Source organism: Caretta caretta, chromosome 12, assembly GCF_965140235.1.
Source record: "Caretta caretta isolate rCarCar2 chromosome 12, rCarCar1.hap1, whole genome shotgun sequence".
NCBI lineage: Eukaryota > Metazoa > Chordata > Testudines > Cheloniidae > Caretta > Caretta caretta.
The window spans coordinates 8,809,342-8,826,794 of NC_134217.1; the positions used below are offsets into that span (position 1 = coordinate 8,809,342).

Genomic DNA, 17,453 nt, shown 5'->3' on the forward strand with positions numbered 1-17,453 from the left:
CAAAGAAGTTTAGCTATTGTACTGGAAGGCTGTATGGAAAGCCAGAGAGGTGGAAGTTACCACAAATGCTTTATTCACGAGGAATTAATTATCCAGACTGGGCTATCTACCAGAACTATTCAAAAAGACCTTTGAAAACCTATTTGTTTCTGGGGAAAAAGGTAACACAGTGTCCCCACTTGTCTGTAGGGGATACAAATAAGACAACCCTACAGGCTTGGTATTTACCTTTCTGTTGACCTGGCTGGTGAATCTGGTATCCCCTGCTACAGAATGCAGAGCCCCAAGTGATGGAATTCTGTTCTAGCCAGTGGTAACTTTCACTTCTGTCCACCAATAGCTCCTCTCAATAGCTCTCCTTTAACCCCCACAAGTAGAGCTTCCTCTCTTCAGGGAGGTTAGAGATTAATCTAGGGTGATGTCAGCTTAGCCTAGTCTCACACAGAAATCTTTCTTCACTGCACATAAAAGGTGGGCTCTTAACTCGTGTTTAGCTAATGGCACATCTGGTTAGCAGCTAAAGTTAAGGTCTATAACAGGAGCCTGGGGTTGAACTTGAGCTGCTAACCTGAGTTAAAAGCTGGGTTGCTGGGTCTTCTCTGTTGTTTAGCTAACCCGAGTTAAGAATACACCTTTTTTTGCAGTCAAGACACACCCATAGAACAAGGTGGCTTTTGCATGTAGAATACACCCACCCCGGAAATCCAGGAGACTTCTGCCAGCTTAAAGGAGCAGGTCCTACCACATTGCTTTGCCACTTACTCTCTTTAGGCAGCTGCTCTAATGAACTCCTTTATTAATGAAGTCAGCAGGAGTCCATCTGATTGGGTCATCCATTGTGAGGACTATTTGTGTCTACACTTCTGAAAGGATGGATGAAAGAGCCAGGTCAAGGAAATAAGTTTGCAAATAACTTTTCCTCTCCTGACAGACCACCCACCTCATAACAGGGCTTGCCTGGAGCTCACTGGAGAGTACATGCCCTCCTCTGACTGCTAAAGGCCTAAAAGGGAGCAGAAAGAGGTCGGGTGAAAGCAGGGTCATGGCCCCACCCTCTGTTCTGCAACAGCCAACAGAGCTTGTATTAGGGAATGTAGTGAATCCCCTCCAAGCATGATGCAGCTCCTGCTCTGCCATGTCTCCTTTGTGAGTCCCCAGGAGGGATTCTGGCTGACTCAGCAGCGTGGAGACCTGGTGTTCCAAGATCCGTCTCAGAATGAATGTTTCAGAGCTGAGTTGGAAGCGTCTGAAGACAGTTTAGATGAGAATTGCTGACACAACCTAAACTGTAGTTTATTAGCACAGATGGGATCATTATAAGAAATGGGTACATCTGATGTGTATTGATTTCCCACCCGGTCAGTGTCTGGCATAGACTAAGTGCACTGCTTAGTCAGCCCTTCATGCTTCTAATCCTTCCTATTGTGATTCAGCTTCTTGTCATTTTCGCTATTGTTGGCATTACCAGACATTTCCTAGCGCTGGCCACCCGTTTGTTTGGGGGTGGGGTAGGGGAAAGATGGGCAGAGTTATCTACGTCTCTCCACTCTTCCCGTGTTTTAACCCCTTCCGGCTTTGAGACATTGTGCCAAAGCCACTATTCTACCAGCTCTGGAAGACTGGACTGCCCATGATGCCCCTGAACTCAAGGACAATGCTGCGCTACATTCAGTGCGCACACCGTGCTCACAACACAGAAGATGGAATTTCAAAGGGAATGGCAGACGGTGCCTTCATCTGGAAAGAGGGTGGCTTATGTGATGTTACTTGGTGGGCCACAGTCTAGTATTGAACAAGAGTCTCTGTCACAAAATCCACGGTTACATTAGGTGCTCGTTGGCAAACTTACTGGAAGTCCAAGCAGAGAGGTGAGCGGAGTCTGAACTAAAGGGCCCTGGAGTCTGGTTCCTCTGGCTCAGGGCTGAAGCATTTTGTTGGGTTGGGGTAGAAGACACTTGCTCTGCTAATGTCCTTATTGTATCTGCTCTGCGCATACATGGAGACCCTCTGTCTCCAGGGCTGTGAATCCTGTACCTGTCAACAAGGCACTAAAGTCATGTATAAAGTGGGAAAAGTGGAGAACCAAGGAAGCGAAGAGTAATGAGTGATATCTGCTTTCCTCCCTCTTCCAAGCCCTCTCTACTCTAGATTCATTCTCGTTAAAAGGGGCCCTTTCACTGCTACTCTGGCCTGTCTGTCTTGTCATTCATATGGCTAAATCTGATTTTTCAGTAGCTTCAGGGGAGGGAGTTGAGAAGACAGATGAACCCTTGGACAATGGCAGTTGAGTTTGCATAGACTCAGATCCCATTTGGACATTAGACATCATGGATATGTTCTGAGCTCTGATAAACTAGTGCGATTTCTCTCTTGTAAATCTTGCAGGTGTGTCACAGCATCCGATTACTTGGGCAGTTATCCTGTTTTACAGAAAGTTCTTGCCCATGTGCTGGAGGTATCCAAAGCAACGCTAGCTCAGTGGTGTAACTCAGCTGAGTTGTCTAGACGGCAAGATAGGTATGTTACAGCATGTTCTTGCCTCTTACATGCTGCTCTTTCAGTGTTGCCGAGTGCCAGGAAAAGGATTCAATTCATATATGTTCATATACCAGCGTGGGAAAGCATCTGCATCAAGTTGTCTCACTCTCTGTAGCTAACAAGAAGGACCTTACACAGCTCTTTCCAGGTACGTAGCTGTGACATGGTGCCAGGCCACTCCATGCTGCCCTGTGAAGTAGGGTGAACCAGAGTTCAACTTTCACTGTTCCTTGAACCAGTGTTCAAGACAAGGGCTGTTTGGGAGACAGAGATGGGAGGATGCAGTTGGGAAGCTGGGCGCCACAGATAGGCCCTTAGGACTGGATTCAACCCTAAACTCAGAAACCTTCCCATTTCTGTTTCAGTTTAAGTTAACTTACTCTATTCTCGTATTATAAACAATGTCTCTCAAGGAAAAGACTTTGCTAACTACCATGGTAGCTTCCCCCCCCCCCCCCCAGCTGAGTTAGTCTCCCAGCTTACAGTACTTCATAGTATTGACTTGTATTATGAGAGTACCTAGATGCCTCAGCCAAGATCACAACCCCCTTCTGCTAGACACTGTACAGGCGCGTGGTAAGAGACCGCTCCGGAGCCTGAACACCTCTGAATTTGTGCCAGCGTTACCTCACGAGGGACAAACAATGTTATTCCACATCAGCCTTCTCTGGACTTCATTGAGCTTTCCCCTTCTGCAGTCTGTTCGCCTCCGACTGAAGTAAACGGCATTGAGCAACACCGGTCCAATCAACTGCATTTGGCGATATGAGTTTTATAGGGCAGCTTGGTTTTGCTTATCACATAGGCAGCTTAACATTCAAACTTGAGCACCAAAGGCAGGAATATTTACTTGCAGACAAAGATAAGTCAAACCGTAAATCCAGCTAAACGGTATCTACAGCTCCGACTCGACTAATGAAGCAAATTATCCCTTTTGGTTTTACTGGGACTTGTGGCTGAAGGTGTAAAGGTGGATTCTTCAATAAACAGCTCAACAGACTCACCCCAATTCATTGGATTGTTCACTTAGGCTGATATTCCTTCCAATTAAACCTAAGTGAGGCGGAGTGATGGGATAGACAGGGGAGGGAGCATGTCAACCACATTTTAATGGATAAATGCGATGAGAAAATAGAATCTGCCCAGCTGATGGGAATAATAATGGAAAAACATGACCTATAATATTTCTTTCTTAAATCTGAGCGAACCCTCTAGTAATGGGAGTGCATTAAAATGTGCATTGTCTTAGAATTTATGTGTAAAGCTATAGTGCCCGGCAAGTCATCCAAGCCGAATCTTTACTCTGTTGGTAAAACTAATTTCACAGTGCTACACGGTCCCAAAGCACATGGCACTTGTACAGGGGTAATAAAGCACAGGAATGGTACTTACACAAGAAGTAAATTGGACCTGATGTGCTAAATGGGAATGAATATCCTCCTTCTAGCCATGTTCAGCCTCTGCCCTAGTGTCCCTAGCAACACTCATTACTTTCATGTCTGCAGCAGGATTCATTACCCTCCCTCCTAGTCCACCTACCACAGAGGATGGGCTAAGAAAAAAGGAGGATCCAACAATCGGTGTTGAAGGGGAGAGAGAGTTTTCTGAGGAATAATCATTGGATCCTTAGAATCAGAGTTAGTGATGAAAAAGACATATGGAGTCATCTGGTCCCAACTCCTACCAGCGTGGGATTATCCACTGCATTCTCCAGTGCTTTATCTATAAATGGGCATCCATACTGGGCGATTGTTTCTCAGTCTAATAGACTTCTCTGTTAGGAAATTCTTCTTGATAGTCAACTCTAAATTGTCCTTCTCTTACTTTCAGCCCTATTAGTCCTTTTTTCTAGCCCCTTGTCTGTTAGTGGCCTTGCTTCGGGGACAGAGTATATTACGCTATGAGCACCAGCCTTCTTTGTCAGAGCAGCTCTTTGACCTTGTGGTGTTAATGGCCAGCTGCAGCAAGGGAAGGGATGGGGATTGAACGCTGGAGGGCGATGAGCTCTGCTAAGGTTCATGTGCGGTGACCCTTGAGACCCCTCTTCCTTTTGCTTAATCCAAGGCTTTGTAACCCAGTGTAATGGGAGAAAGGGGCGTGTGGGGGAGGGATCCCAAGCAACCAAGACAAATAGAGCTGGCAGTGAGAAATTCTTCTGCATCTGACGGGGCTCTGTGCACCAGGGCCAGGCCTTTGGGAGCAATAATGGAGAGACCAGGCTCCATTTTCCAATGCGCTGCAAATTAGCTATCTTAGAGGATAGCAGGGTGATGGGGAAATGTGCACACGTTGCAACCTAGTTAAGGAGTGAGGCAGGGGAGGCGACTGGAAGGAAGACTCCCTCAGCGTAATCACTGGACGAATTTGCGCATGTGCTCCTCTCAATGCTTTTCTTTTGGGGTTAGTATGAAACTGTGTAAATCTGGGGCTTGAGGGGTCTCAGGCTGGCTCATCAACACCACAAAAGCCATCATCACAGCTGGCCCCCTTGCTGAAAAGGCACTGAGAATAAATGACTCCCTTGCTCCTGGAGTTGGCCCACCAAGGGCAAGGTTGAGTTTGATGGGACCAATGACCGCAGCGGAAGGTGAACAAGGCGGGACTGGTGTTCTGTAAATCATTCTAGGACCTGCAGGCTGCGGTGATATTGCACTGACTATGAAGATATTACAGAACTGTTCCAGTGTTCTGCGAGTCTTGCTTGAAGGATGTTAAATAGACTCACCAGTGTGGGAGCTGTCTTGGGAAAACAGGCAGCTAACAGCCATCCGTGTGTCCTAGTTGCTCTCTGAGGTTCTTTTAAAGCAGCATAATCACTAGGCTGCCGTTCAAGAGATCGCTCGACTCCTTCTGTTCCTTATACGATGATTTAAGTTAGCAGCGATTTGCAGTGCGTTCTAACACCCCTGCATTGTTCTCCGTACAAGGGGTTGGTTGGTGTATGTGGTACAGTAATAATTTGGAATGAAGGTTATACCAATATCTCAAGCAGATTCCCCTTCAAAGAGAGAGGAGCTGAAAACATTCTCCAGAGGATTGTGCAGCTGAGGCTGTAAGCAGGATGCCAATATTTTATTCTGAACTCAATGTAACGTTTCCAAAATTCATTGCCAACAGAGTTCTTGACCCTGGGAATGTTAAGCTTCTATAGCTGCTGGGCATGTTGCTAAAAAGTCAATACATGTTTTACAGTTTCATTGTAATTTCATGGCCCTGGCCATATCTGATGATCATTCTGTTTTCTTGGAATAAGGAGGAGAATAACCTGGATATCCATGTCCACCTGAAATGGATTCTGGCCTTTTTATGTATGTGCAATTGCCCATCTTCTTGCCTATCTAGCCAAGAGCATGTGCTGCTTCACTACTCGGTTTGTGTGCGCACATCCCATAGGGACATTCAAAAGTAGCGTGTGCTGAAAATCCGGTTCTTCCTGGGCAGCGCCCTGAACTGAATCTGATGAGAGGAAAGACCTTTCACTTTTCAAATCTGATCCAAAGTAAGAGATTAAAGAATCCCAAAGGAAACACTTATTGTATGATTTTTGAGCACAAATACACTCCAACTGAAGGTGTCCTGCTGTACAAGAAAAAGACACGAGGAGTGCCCAAGGCTTTTCTTTATGAGCAGGGTCACCACAGCTTGTAGGCAGCAAGATTAAAAAATAAAAAAAGTGGTGGTAGGGAGGACCAGGAGATAGAGTGGGAATGAAAGAAACCAAAAGCAGGTGATTAGGGATACAGCACGCAATCCACCCATAAATTTGCCTGGAGATAGATGAAAAAGCCACCACCAAATGACAGAAGCATTTGCAGCATTTTAATGGCCTACCCTTTCCTTCCTTTGCCTATTGCTTTACTTTTAATGGAAGGTGCTGTCTAAGATGCCAGAGGCCCCTTATAGAGCATCAATTATTTCTCCCATTTTTCCCCTTGCAATCAGAGCTCCCCTCTTTCCTCAGCATGCGTGTGAGACCCTCCATAAAGATGGGCTGATTTTATAGACTTAAAACAAACCAAACCAAAACCCTCTGGAAAAGTCCTATGCAGGGATATGTATAAATTAGATGTAGAAACCCAGATCTCTTCTGCCCATCTTTGATGGAGAGGAGGAACTGCAAATGTACATTGTGTTTAGGGCAGTACAAGAGGGTACAGTCTGTGAGTACTGGGATGGAATTAACCATAGGAACATTTAGGCTAATAAAACCCATGCTAGTGTGTGTCTCTCTTCTGTGCTATTGATTAGATTGTGGATTAGTCTCCCAACGGAAGCAGTAGGAGCCTCCTGGTTTATGACATTTAAAACTGGACAAAGCATTAGAGGACGTGATATAGGGAACAATTCTGCATTGGCCAGTGGGTAACATAATAAGGTGCTTTTCTAGTTGCTTAGATTCTAGGGAGGTTGCTAATGTAGAAGGTAAGAGATTTCCTGGTACATGTAGAAAAAAGCAGGGGACAATCTTAGTGTCCTGGCTAATGTCCATTCAATTAATAAAACAGATGGTAATGGACAGGGCTGCATCTGAGGGATGGTGGAGCACATAACAGCGTAGAGATACCAAGAATGATAGCGCCTTTGAAATGCCTAAGTTGGACAGATAGCTTGGGACTCTCGGCATTGGAGTGGGAGGTCTACCGTGGACTGCTATGGGAACAGCATAGGTAGGCAAACGTGAGTGCTTTGGAAAATCCCACTCATACAGGCTGCTATATAATGCTATATAATGACTGCACTATCAAATTCAGTGGGTTGAGAAGTGCCTTGGACTACCCTGGCATATGAAACATATTTCTGTCTGTCAATTCTGTTCTGCTACATAGATACCAGGCTACATGTTTAATACAAAGATGGGCCCAAACCAAAAGACTGTCCCTATAGAGGTGCAGGCCGGATCACTACATCCAAACACCTGCAAACTTTGGGGAAGTTGATTCTGATGTGATTTGGAGTCAATCCTTCTCTGCATTAAAAGGAAATAATTTCTGTATGTGCTGGTGATTTAAAGCCAATATTAGTTACATTAAAAAATGAAACAAAAAAAAAGGTGTTCAAGGGTTAAATGAAAAATATGCCTTTAAAAAAGAGATTCACTCGGTGTTAATAAGCACCAACTGAACTGTCACTTGTGTTACCATCTGGCATAGTGCACCAGGGCCTAGAGGAGTACCGGAAATGTTACACTGCCCTTGTCCTATGACAGGATCTCTGCTTATGGTGACTAAACCATCAGCAACTCCTAAATGACAACAGATCTGAAAATGCAAAATACTTCATTGGGTTAGCTGTTTTAAACTAAAGATAATGTTGAATTGGAAGAAACAACTCTCCAGCCACAACAAAATCCTCAGCCGGTATTATGGGAGAGTGGTGCAGATTTTATCTGGCTAGAGTAGCTGCGGTGGGGACAAATGAATAGAAAGAGTGAAGGCCTTTAAAGCTACTAGTTTCCTTCACTGGTGACTGATGTGCATGAGTGTGCCTTGCTGACCTAGATCTTCCAACTTTTAGCCGAGTAGTTCCATCTTCTTCAAGGGGGTACTCCTGTGTATAAGGGTTGCAGGATCAGTCCTTAATTCTTCTGTTCCTTCCAATCTTTAGTTCCTCCTTCTGTCTCTTTCACACTCTGGAGATTTTCAAAGTACTGCAAAGGAGTTAGTCACACATCTTCCATTGAAATTAATTCTGATTGGCTGTGATTGTAATACAATCACTGCTGAAAATATAGCACAGAAATTTCCAATCTGTTGCCGGTCCACAGACCACTAGCTGATGGACTCTGCAGAGCATGCTGGTCATCTGGTGTGGGCTACTCCCCCTTAATTCCAGCTGCTAAATAGCATTAAAAGAAGATTGAAAATACAGGAATACTTTCCTACTGTTACTTTTCCTGGAGGATATATATATATATATTGGCCAGCACAGCCGTAATCAGGGAAACATGAAAATCTGTGTTGGCAAAAATGGCTATGTTTTATTGTTAGAGTGAATAATTAAACAGATTAAATGTGAATATCCATACAATAGATATTTAGAATTGGCACAATGTTAGGAACATCAGCTATTTATAGCTTCATAGGCCTGGAAGAGACCTCCAGGTCATCTAGTCCAGTCCCCTGAATTCATTCTGGAGTACAAAATAATTGCATCTTGATCTGAGGTTGCTGGGTCATGACATCACAACATTTGCATGTTCCCATCTTGACATGGGAACATGTGCCTGATCACATTGCATCATCATGCCGTGATGCAACATAGTGAGATCAGTTGCAATCCCAGTGTTTTGGTGTGAAGTTCTGCTCTATACTGAAGAATGTCTGATCTCAGGCTTTATCACAGAAGCTAAACAACCCAAACAGCATCACTGATTAAGTTACAAAATGAAGTTGTTTTAGTATCAATTGTTAGGTAGAAGCGGACAGATTTAGTGTTGGATGGATAACAATTAAAGCTGGGTCCAAATCAAAATGCATCAAACTCTGGGAAATTCATATCTGGACGTAGGTCCAGATCAGAAGTTTGTTGGTGGCCCTTCTATCGTCAGAATGAGGTGAACCAAGACCCTAGACTCAAACACTTGTGATCTTTGTGACCACTTGGATCTGATTCCTAACTGTGCACCTTGAGCTCATTGTTAAGAATAATACCAATAACACAAGGAAAACAACACCACTGTAACAGCAAAGAGTTCACCTATTTTTACTATAATCTGTCTGTCTCTGAATTTCTGGGAGGCTTATCTCCATAATGAGTTCTGTTAGGGAGGTGGAAATTGAATCAACTACATTGTGCAACAATTTGTCCTATTAAGCAGGTAAACAAAGTGTCCTATTATCTATCAGACAGTCCAGAAGTCAACTATCCACATGAGCGGATCCACTAGATCAGTGTATAGAGCAAACTACTTGGAGACATTCCCTTTATAACATCCAGATCAAGCACTGGGATGAACTATTCTGGGCAAAGAGACTAACTCCGGTTGGATCAGAATTAGACTGTATTGGAGTTCTGCATGATACTTTGATAGCTTGGAACACAACACTCACCCCAATCTTTAAACATCTCCAGTAGAGTCATTGCCAAGACATACCTGAGCATTTTAAAGGACACTTCAGACCAAAGTTTAATGAGCCCAAATGCAACATTTCCCCTCCTTCTGATATAATAACCTATGGAATGGGATACTTACTATTGGGCAGAGTCATTAAGTTGATATTCCCGGGACCGGTTGAAGCACTCCTGGATTCCAGAATCTGCCCAGAGTCTCATCATAGCTGACAGCAGCTCTGGGGAGAAGGGCTCTGTGTCCTCCATTCGACTTACTACATCACAGACCATCTTAGCATCAGCCTAGAGAGGAAAGAAGCAACAGGTCACATGAGTTGCTGAGATGTATTCTGGAACTGGAGAATTGTCCTCTCCTTCTTGAGACTCCTAAATAATTGAGAGAGTCCTCAGCTTTAGAGCCCACAAGTTTGAGTCATGTTTTAGGATTCATAGCAGAGCCATCCAGTAGAGTAGCCAGAATTAAGGCCGGAATGAGGATGTGTCAAAGAAGCCATTAGGAAGTGATGGTCTCCTAGTACATATTTGCACAATCCACATTATATAAAGTTATGGTAGTGAAGTATGTCCAATTAGCAAATGGACCAATATGTATAATGTATGTACATCTCATGGGCTATTCAGCAACACAAATAACCCAGATACAGTGCAGTTACGTATGTATGTAAATTACCAGTAAAGTGAGGTATGGGCTGGGCCAAATTCTTTTAGTCATGTGTCACCCCACCGAAGTAAAGAGGATTATCGTATGATCAGATAAGTAGAATACAGCCTATTAGACTATTTCAGATTTGTCTACTACTACTTCCTCTTTCCCATGATTTCACACCAGCATACGATGACATTATTGAGAATTCATAATAATAATTACATGCTGCAGATGTACATGGTGCAACACAATTTGGATGAAGATAGATACACTGTAAATTCATCATGACAGGATATCACAGGATGACCACAAACAAGAGGAGACAACTGCATAGGGAGGGGGAAGAGAGGGGAAGTTACATATGAAACATTTATTTCAACCCAAAACTAAATTTTTTGGGGGTTTTTCAGTGAGAAAAATATCATTTCTGGATTGATTTGAAATTTAATATTTTTTTCCGATTTATTTGGTTCAGCCACCCAACTGAAAAATGAACTATTTGCTCTGCTCTAAGATTCTAGTATCACTTTCTTTTTTATGGCTGTTAAGTGTTGTCCAAAGATCATTTGGAACTCATCATGGACAATATATTCCTAAAAGCATTAATAAAAATGTAATTAGTGTCAGCTGGTGTAAAACACCAAAAAGCTTTGCTAGGATAACAAATTGCATGGTTTCAAGAACTGGTTCATATCTGCCAAATCAGAATCCTCTGCTCACAAACTGATTTCAATAGGGCTTCCCTATGATCTAGTTTCATGTATTTTTATTGATTTCCCTTCCCTATTTTCATAACAGGCAATTTTTCTTTCTTTTTCTAAAGAAAAAGGATTTGGGTGACTTTGGCATTTATGAAAGTGAGAGATTAGCAGCCCATGCTCAGGCCCTGCGTAGTGTAGGCACTCAGCCATCTTCTCAGACAGAGTCGTGACAACACACTTTGCTCTCCATCTGCAACTCCCACCCTAGTCATGGGCTTCCACATTGCACCTCAGTCTTGACCTGCCACCCTTGTCCTCTATTCAAGTCCAGCATCCTACTTGCACCCTTCATGCCTAGCCCATCAGACCCTGTGCTGTCACAATCCTAGATGTTGCACAGTGAGGGAATGCTGGACACTAGTGTCACGGATGAGCAATCACAAGGGATTTTCAGCCACATTCTGGTCTCATTTACACCAGTGAAAATCTGGAGCAACTGCATTTACTTCAGTGGAGGGTTTTTTCATATTGGTGTAGCCTGGATTAGAATGTGGAACCTGGAATTTGAACTCATCTTTCTAGAGGTGTGACTAGTTAATATGTTATCTCATGGCATCAGTCCAGTTCCCCAGGAAGTTTTTCTTATGGTTTTGGCACCCAGAGGAATTTTCTGCAAGTAGGAAATGTCATCTGCATTTGGACAATTCCAAGTGAATGAATGCATTTCGCATGTAATTCATGCTTGTGCAGAGAGCCAGAACTGGCCGTATGCAGCACTCAAAATAAGGCCTAAGTGGGATTTAAATAGTTAATAGGCTTTGCGCTGGCCCTCTGCGTTTTTGGACAGCTGTAAATGGGTCACGTTGCAGCCCACTGTGCTGAGAACAACATGCAGTAGCTGAAGGATATTTTGGAAAGTTTTGCTCTTGGTGACTAGATTGCTGAACGTTAATACACCGAAACACAAACAATTACAGCGAGAGCTAGTTCCGCACAGCTCTGCTGAGAAAGCTGTTCATTAGAATATATAATTAATTTCTTGATGTGGTCTCTGGTCTCGGTGAACCTGTTGAGTGACCTTCGCTTGTAATGCTTTGCCTCAAGTGCTTAAACTGGCCCCAGGGAGAGAGTCCAGTGCATCAGCTGCACGGTATTTGGTTATTCCCAACACAGCTGCTGCATTAGCTGAGCTTCAGACACTGAGCATCCAAGCAGCTGGCAGAGAAGAATAACAGGATAAGGCATCTCGCAGTCAGTGATAAAGTGAGACAAGTCGCTAGGGGAAATTGATAGGAGGGGCAAGACTTCACTGCAGAGAAGTGTGGAGTCCTCAGGGCATCTTGGCTACTAGCAGATGCAGGGCCACATCCACAGCTGGGGTAAATTGTTGTAGCTCCATTGAAGTCAATGGAATGCCGACAATTTACACAAGAGGAGGATCTGGTCTGAGGACTTTACAATGTAATTCAAAGGGGGAAGCAAGTCATAGCCCCTTACTGCCTGTCAGGGGTCAGGACACTCTCCTACCTGTCAGCCTTTTCTTTTCTTCAATGTCATCAGACAAAAAAGAAAGACAGGGGAGGGAATTATTTTTGATTGATTATTTTTGAAAATGATTTTTAAGAGCAGGTTAGACAAACACCTGTCAGGAATTGTCTAAATAATAACTAGTCCTGCCATGAGTGCAGGGGACTGGACTAGATGATCTCTTGAGGTCCCTTCCAGTCCTATGATTCTATGATTCTAAACTCTCTGGACCGAAATCTGTCCCTAGGTAACTGCAGGGACTTCAGGGGAGTTACACAAGTTGTGAACCTGACCCTCCTCGTTCAAATATTGCCTGATTAAATGCCCAAAAGATAGAAAATTCCAAATTGTGCCTTTGTTGCCAGCGTTAATTCACTATGCTCGCACCTAACGGTTTTCATGTTCTCAGAATGGTGAGCAGCTTTGCAAATCGCGCAGGATGAATTGTGCAGGCACAGCTGAATTTAGGATGAGTGTGAAGCCTGTCAAGGGGTGTGTGGGGTGCTTTACAATCCTCCTGAGTTCCATGACATCTCCAGCCAGCTGGGCTGGGGTCATCCAGGTAGCACCAAGCCCCAAATCTGTTCGATTCCAAACTCCTGCAAACTTGGCAATGAAACCCAAACTTTAGACCTTAGTTCTATCTGGGTGACACCGACCCTACCATGCAGTGGGAGCTGACAGATTATTTATCACGTCAGAAAGGGGAACTATGCAAAATTTCTGAACGGGAAACGATGCAAAAATGAGGAGGTTAGTTAAACAGAAATTAAAAGGTACAGTGACTAGAGTGAAATCCCTGCAAGCTGCATGGATGCTTTTCAAAGACACTATAATAGAGGCTCAACTTAAATGTATGCCCCAAATTAAAAAACACAGTAAAAGAACTAAAAAAGAGCCACCATGACTTAACAACTATGTAAAAGAAGCAGTGAGAGATAAAAAGGCATCTTTTAAAAAGTGGAAGTCAAATCCCAGTGAGGTAAATAGAAAGGAGCATAAACACTGCCAAATTAAACGTAGAAATGTAATAAGAAAAGCCAAAAAGGAGTTTGAAAAACAGCTAGCCAAAAACTCAAAAGGTAATAACAAAATGTTTTTTAAGTATATCAGGAGCAGGAAGCCTGCTAAACTACCAGTGGGGTCCCTAGACGATCGAGATACAAAAGGAGCACTTAAAGACGATAAAGTCATCACAGAGAAACTAAATGAATTCTCTGCTTCCGTCTTCACGGCTGAGGATGTTTGGGAGGTTCCCAAACCTGAGCCGTCTTTTGTAGGTGAAAAATCTGAGAAATTGTCACAGGTTGAAGTGTCAATAGAGGAAGTTTTGGAATTAATTGAGAAACTTAACAGTAACAAGTCACCAGATGGCATTCACCCAAGAGTTCTGAAAGAACTCAAACGTGAAACTGCAGAACTATTAACTATGGTTTGTAACCTGTCCTTTAAATCAGGTACTGTACCCAATGACTGGAAGATAGCTAATGTAATGCCAATATTTAAGAAGGGCTCTAGAGGTGATCCTGGCAATTACAGATTGGTAAGTCTAACGACAGTACTGGGCAAATTAGTTGAAACAATAGTAAACAATAAAATTGTAAGACACATAGAACATAAATTGTTGTGCAAAAGTCAACATGGTTTCTGTAAAGGGAGATCATGTCTTACTAATCTATTAGAGTTCTTTGAGGGGGTCAACAAACGTGGACAAGGGGGATCCAGTGGACATAGTGTACTTAGATTTCCAGAAAGCCTTTCACAAGGTCCCTCACCAAAGGCTCTTAGGTAAGTTAAGTTGTCATGGGATAAGAGGGAAGATCCTTTCATGGATTTAGAACTGGTTAAAAGACAGGGACCAAAAGGTAGGAATAAATGGTAAATTTTCAGAATGGAGAGAGGTAACTAGTGGTGTTCCCCAAGGGTCAGTCCTAGGACCAATCCTATTCAACTTATTCATAAATGATCTGGAGAAAGGGGTAAACAGTGAGGTGGCAAAGTTTGCAGATGATACTAAACTGCTCAAGATAATTAAGACCAAAGCAAACTGTGAAGAACTTCAAAAAGATCTCACAAAACTAAGTGATTGGGCAATAAAATGGCAAATGAAATTTAATGTGAATAAATGTAAAGTAATACACACTGGAAAAAATAACCCCAACTATACATACAATATGATGGGGGCTAATTTAGCTACAACTAATCAGGAGAAAGATCTTGGAGTCATCATGGATAGTTCTCTGAAGACGTCCGTGCAGTGGTAGTCAAAACAGCAAACGGGATGTTAGAAATAATTAAAAAGGGGATAGAGAATAAGACAGAAAATATCTTATTGCCCTTATATAAATCCATGGTACACCCGCATCTTGAATACTGTGTACAGATGTGGTCCCCTCATCCAAAAAAGATATACTGGCATTAGAAAAGGTTCAGAGAAGGGCAACTAAAATGATTTGGGGTTTGGAACGGGTCACATATGAGGAGAGATTAAAGAGGCTAGGACTTTTCAGCTTGGAAAAGAGGAGACTAAGGGGGGATATGATAGAGGTATATAAAATCATAAGTGGTGTGGAGAAAGTGAATAAGGAAAACTTATTCACTTGTTCCCATAATATAAGAACTAGGGGCCACCAAATGAAATTAATGGGTAACAGGAGGAGGGATAGCTCAGTGGTTTGAGCATTGTCCTGCTAAACCCAAGGTTGTGAGTTCAATCCTTGAGGGGGCCATTTAGGGATCTGGGGCAAAAACTGGGGATTGGTCCTGCTTTGAGCAGGGGGTTGGACTAGATTAATAGATACTAAGGTCAGAAGGGACCATTATGATCATCTAGTCCGACCTCCTGCACAACGCAGGCCACAGAATCTCACCCACCCACTCCTGCGAAAAACCTCTCACCTATGTCTGAGCTATTGAAGTCCTCAAATCATGGTTTAAAGACTTCAAGGAGCAGAGAATCCTCCAGCAAGTGACCCGTGCCTCATGCTATAGAGGAAGGTGAAAAACCTCCAGGGCCTCTTCCAATCTGCCCTGGAGGAAAATTCCTTCCTGACCCCAAATATGGCAATCAGCTAAACCCTGAGCATATGGGCAAGATTCACCAGCCAGATACCCAGAAAAGAATTTTCTGTAGTAACTCTCATCCCACCTCATCTAACATCCCATCACAGGCCAGTGGGCCTATTTACCATGAATATTTAAAGATCAATTGATTACCAAAATCATGTTATCCCATCATACCATCTCCTCCATAAACTTATCGAGTTTAATCTTAAAGTCAGATAGGTCTTTTGCCCCCACTGCTTCCCTTGGAAGGTTATTCCATAAGTTCACTCCTTTGATGGTTAGAAACCTCGTCTAATTTCAAGTCTAAACTTCCCAATGACCAATTTATATCCATTTGTTCTTGTGTCCACATTGGTACTAAGCTTAAATAATTCCTCTCCCTCTCCAGTATTTATCCCTCTTATATATTTATAGAGAGCAATCATATCTCCCCTCAACCTTCTTTTAGTTAGGCTAAACAAGCCAAGCTCCTTGAGTCTCCTTTCATAAGACAGGTTTTCCATTCCTTGGATCACCCTAGTAGATGACCTCCTGGGGTCCCTTCCAACCCTGATAGTCTATGAAAAGGAAGTTTTTCTTCACTCAGAGCACAGTCAACCTGTGGAACTCCTTGCCTGAGGAGGTTGTGAAGGCTAGGACTATAACAGGGTTTAAAAGAGAACTGGATAAATTCATGGAGGTTAAGTCCATTAATGGCTATTAGCCAGGACGGGTAAGGAATGGTGTCGCTAGCCTCTGTTTGTCAGAGGGTGGAGACGGATGGCAGGAGAGAGATCATTTGATCATTACCCGTTAGGTTCACTCCCTCTGGAGCACCTGGCATTGGCCGCTGTCAGTAGACAGGATACTGGGCTGGATGGACCTTTAGTCTGACCCAGTATGGCTGTTCTTATGTTCTTACGTCCAGAGGGTGATCAGAAAGGAGGAGAGAGAGGGTGGAGTTTAATGTATCCCTCCATGTAGACATTTCCCATTAGCCTCAATGCCAAAATGACTCAGGTTTATCTTGCTGCTTCTCTCACTGGTTCAGAACTAAGGATGTGAAAGAAGGCACCTGAGATATCACGACACAGTGACTGCTATGGCAGAAGGGAAGCTGCAGTATTTTCCCCCCTCCTGCTGTAGAGTTTTACACTAGAGCCAGCAGTCAAATTGCAGTAACATGTCTCTTGACCACAACTAAAACTTCACACCAGCCTCAAGTGGTAGCCACTGACCACCGAGCTACAAATCCCCGTCATTGTTATTTATAATTTGTCCTGCGGTAGTGCCCAAAGGACCCAATAAAGGACCTGGTTCCCATTGTGATATGCACCGTGCACACCTATGATGGAAAGACCTTTGCGGTCTCTGCCTCAAAGCGCTTCCGGTCACTTCTGCACAGACGAGCGCTGCAGGATAATGACTAAGAATCAGACTGGGAGACCCATCATCCGTGATTCAGGCGGTTTTTCCAAAAAGACACTTGTAGAACTGTGTTCCAGCAAAGACTGTATTTTTGATATTTCAGATGACTACAGGGATGGGGTAGCAGCCACTTTGAGTGTGGTCAAGTTAACTTCCACTAGCTTCATAGTTACTTCTCCCATTGCTGAGAACCTGCCATGACCTGGGGATATTAAGTTTAACTGTGCTTCATCTTGCCAAGGTGCACAGATATCCTCCCACCCGTTGCACATCTGTGTAGGGGTGAGGTATAATGTGCTCCTTGCAATCCTGTGAATATACTGACTTTGCAAAGCTACTGCAATTGCCAGTGTGGATGAGAAGGGATAGGGCACACTCTGTGCCTCTCAAATAGCCAACAGCGCTAGTGCTACATAAAGAGGCATGCAAGCTGCACCCTCTTCAAGTAGGGTTTAATAGTGAGGCCAAAATGGAGCTCTCACCAGGGCTCTCCACTT

General features: G+C 43.4%; 1 protein-coding gene across 2 annotated transcripts in view; it reads right to left on the bottom strand.

Moving 5' to 3' along the window:
* The window catches only part of GNAO1 (G protein subunit alpha o1), a 297,622-nt gene that overhangs the window by 80,969 nt on the left and 199,200 nt on the right, over positions 1–17,453 (bottom strand). For both annotated transcript variants that reach the window (XM_048817046.2, XM_048817045.2), the window contains exon 4: positions 9,731–9,891. In XM_048817046.2, the coding sequence (XP_048673003.1) occupies positions 9,731–9,891 (161 nt within the window). The remainder of the gene's footprint in view (positions 1–9,730; positions 9,892–17,453) is intronic.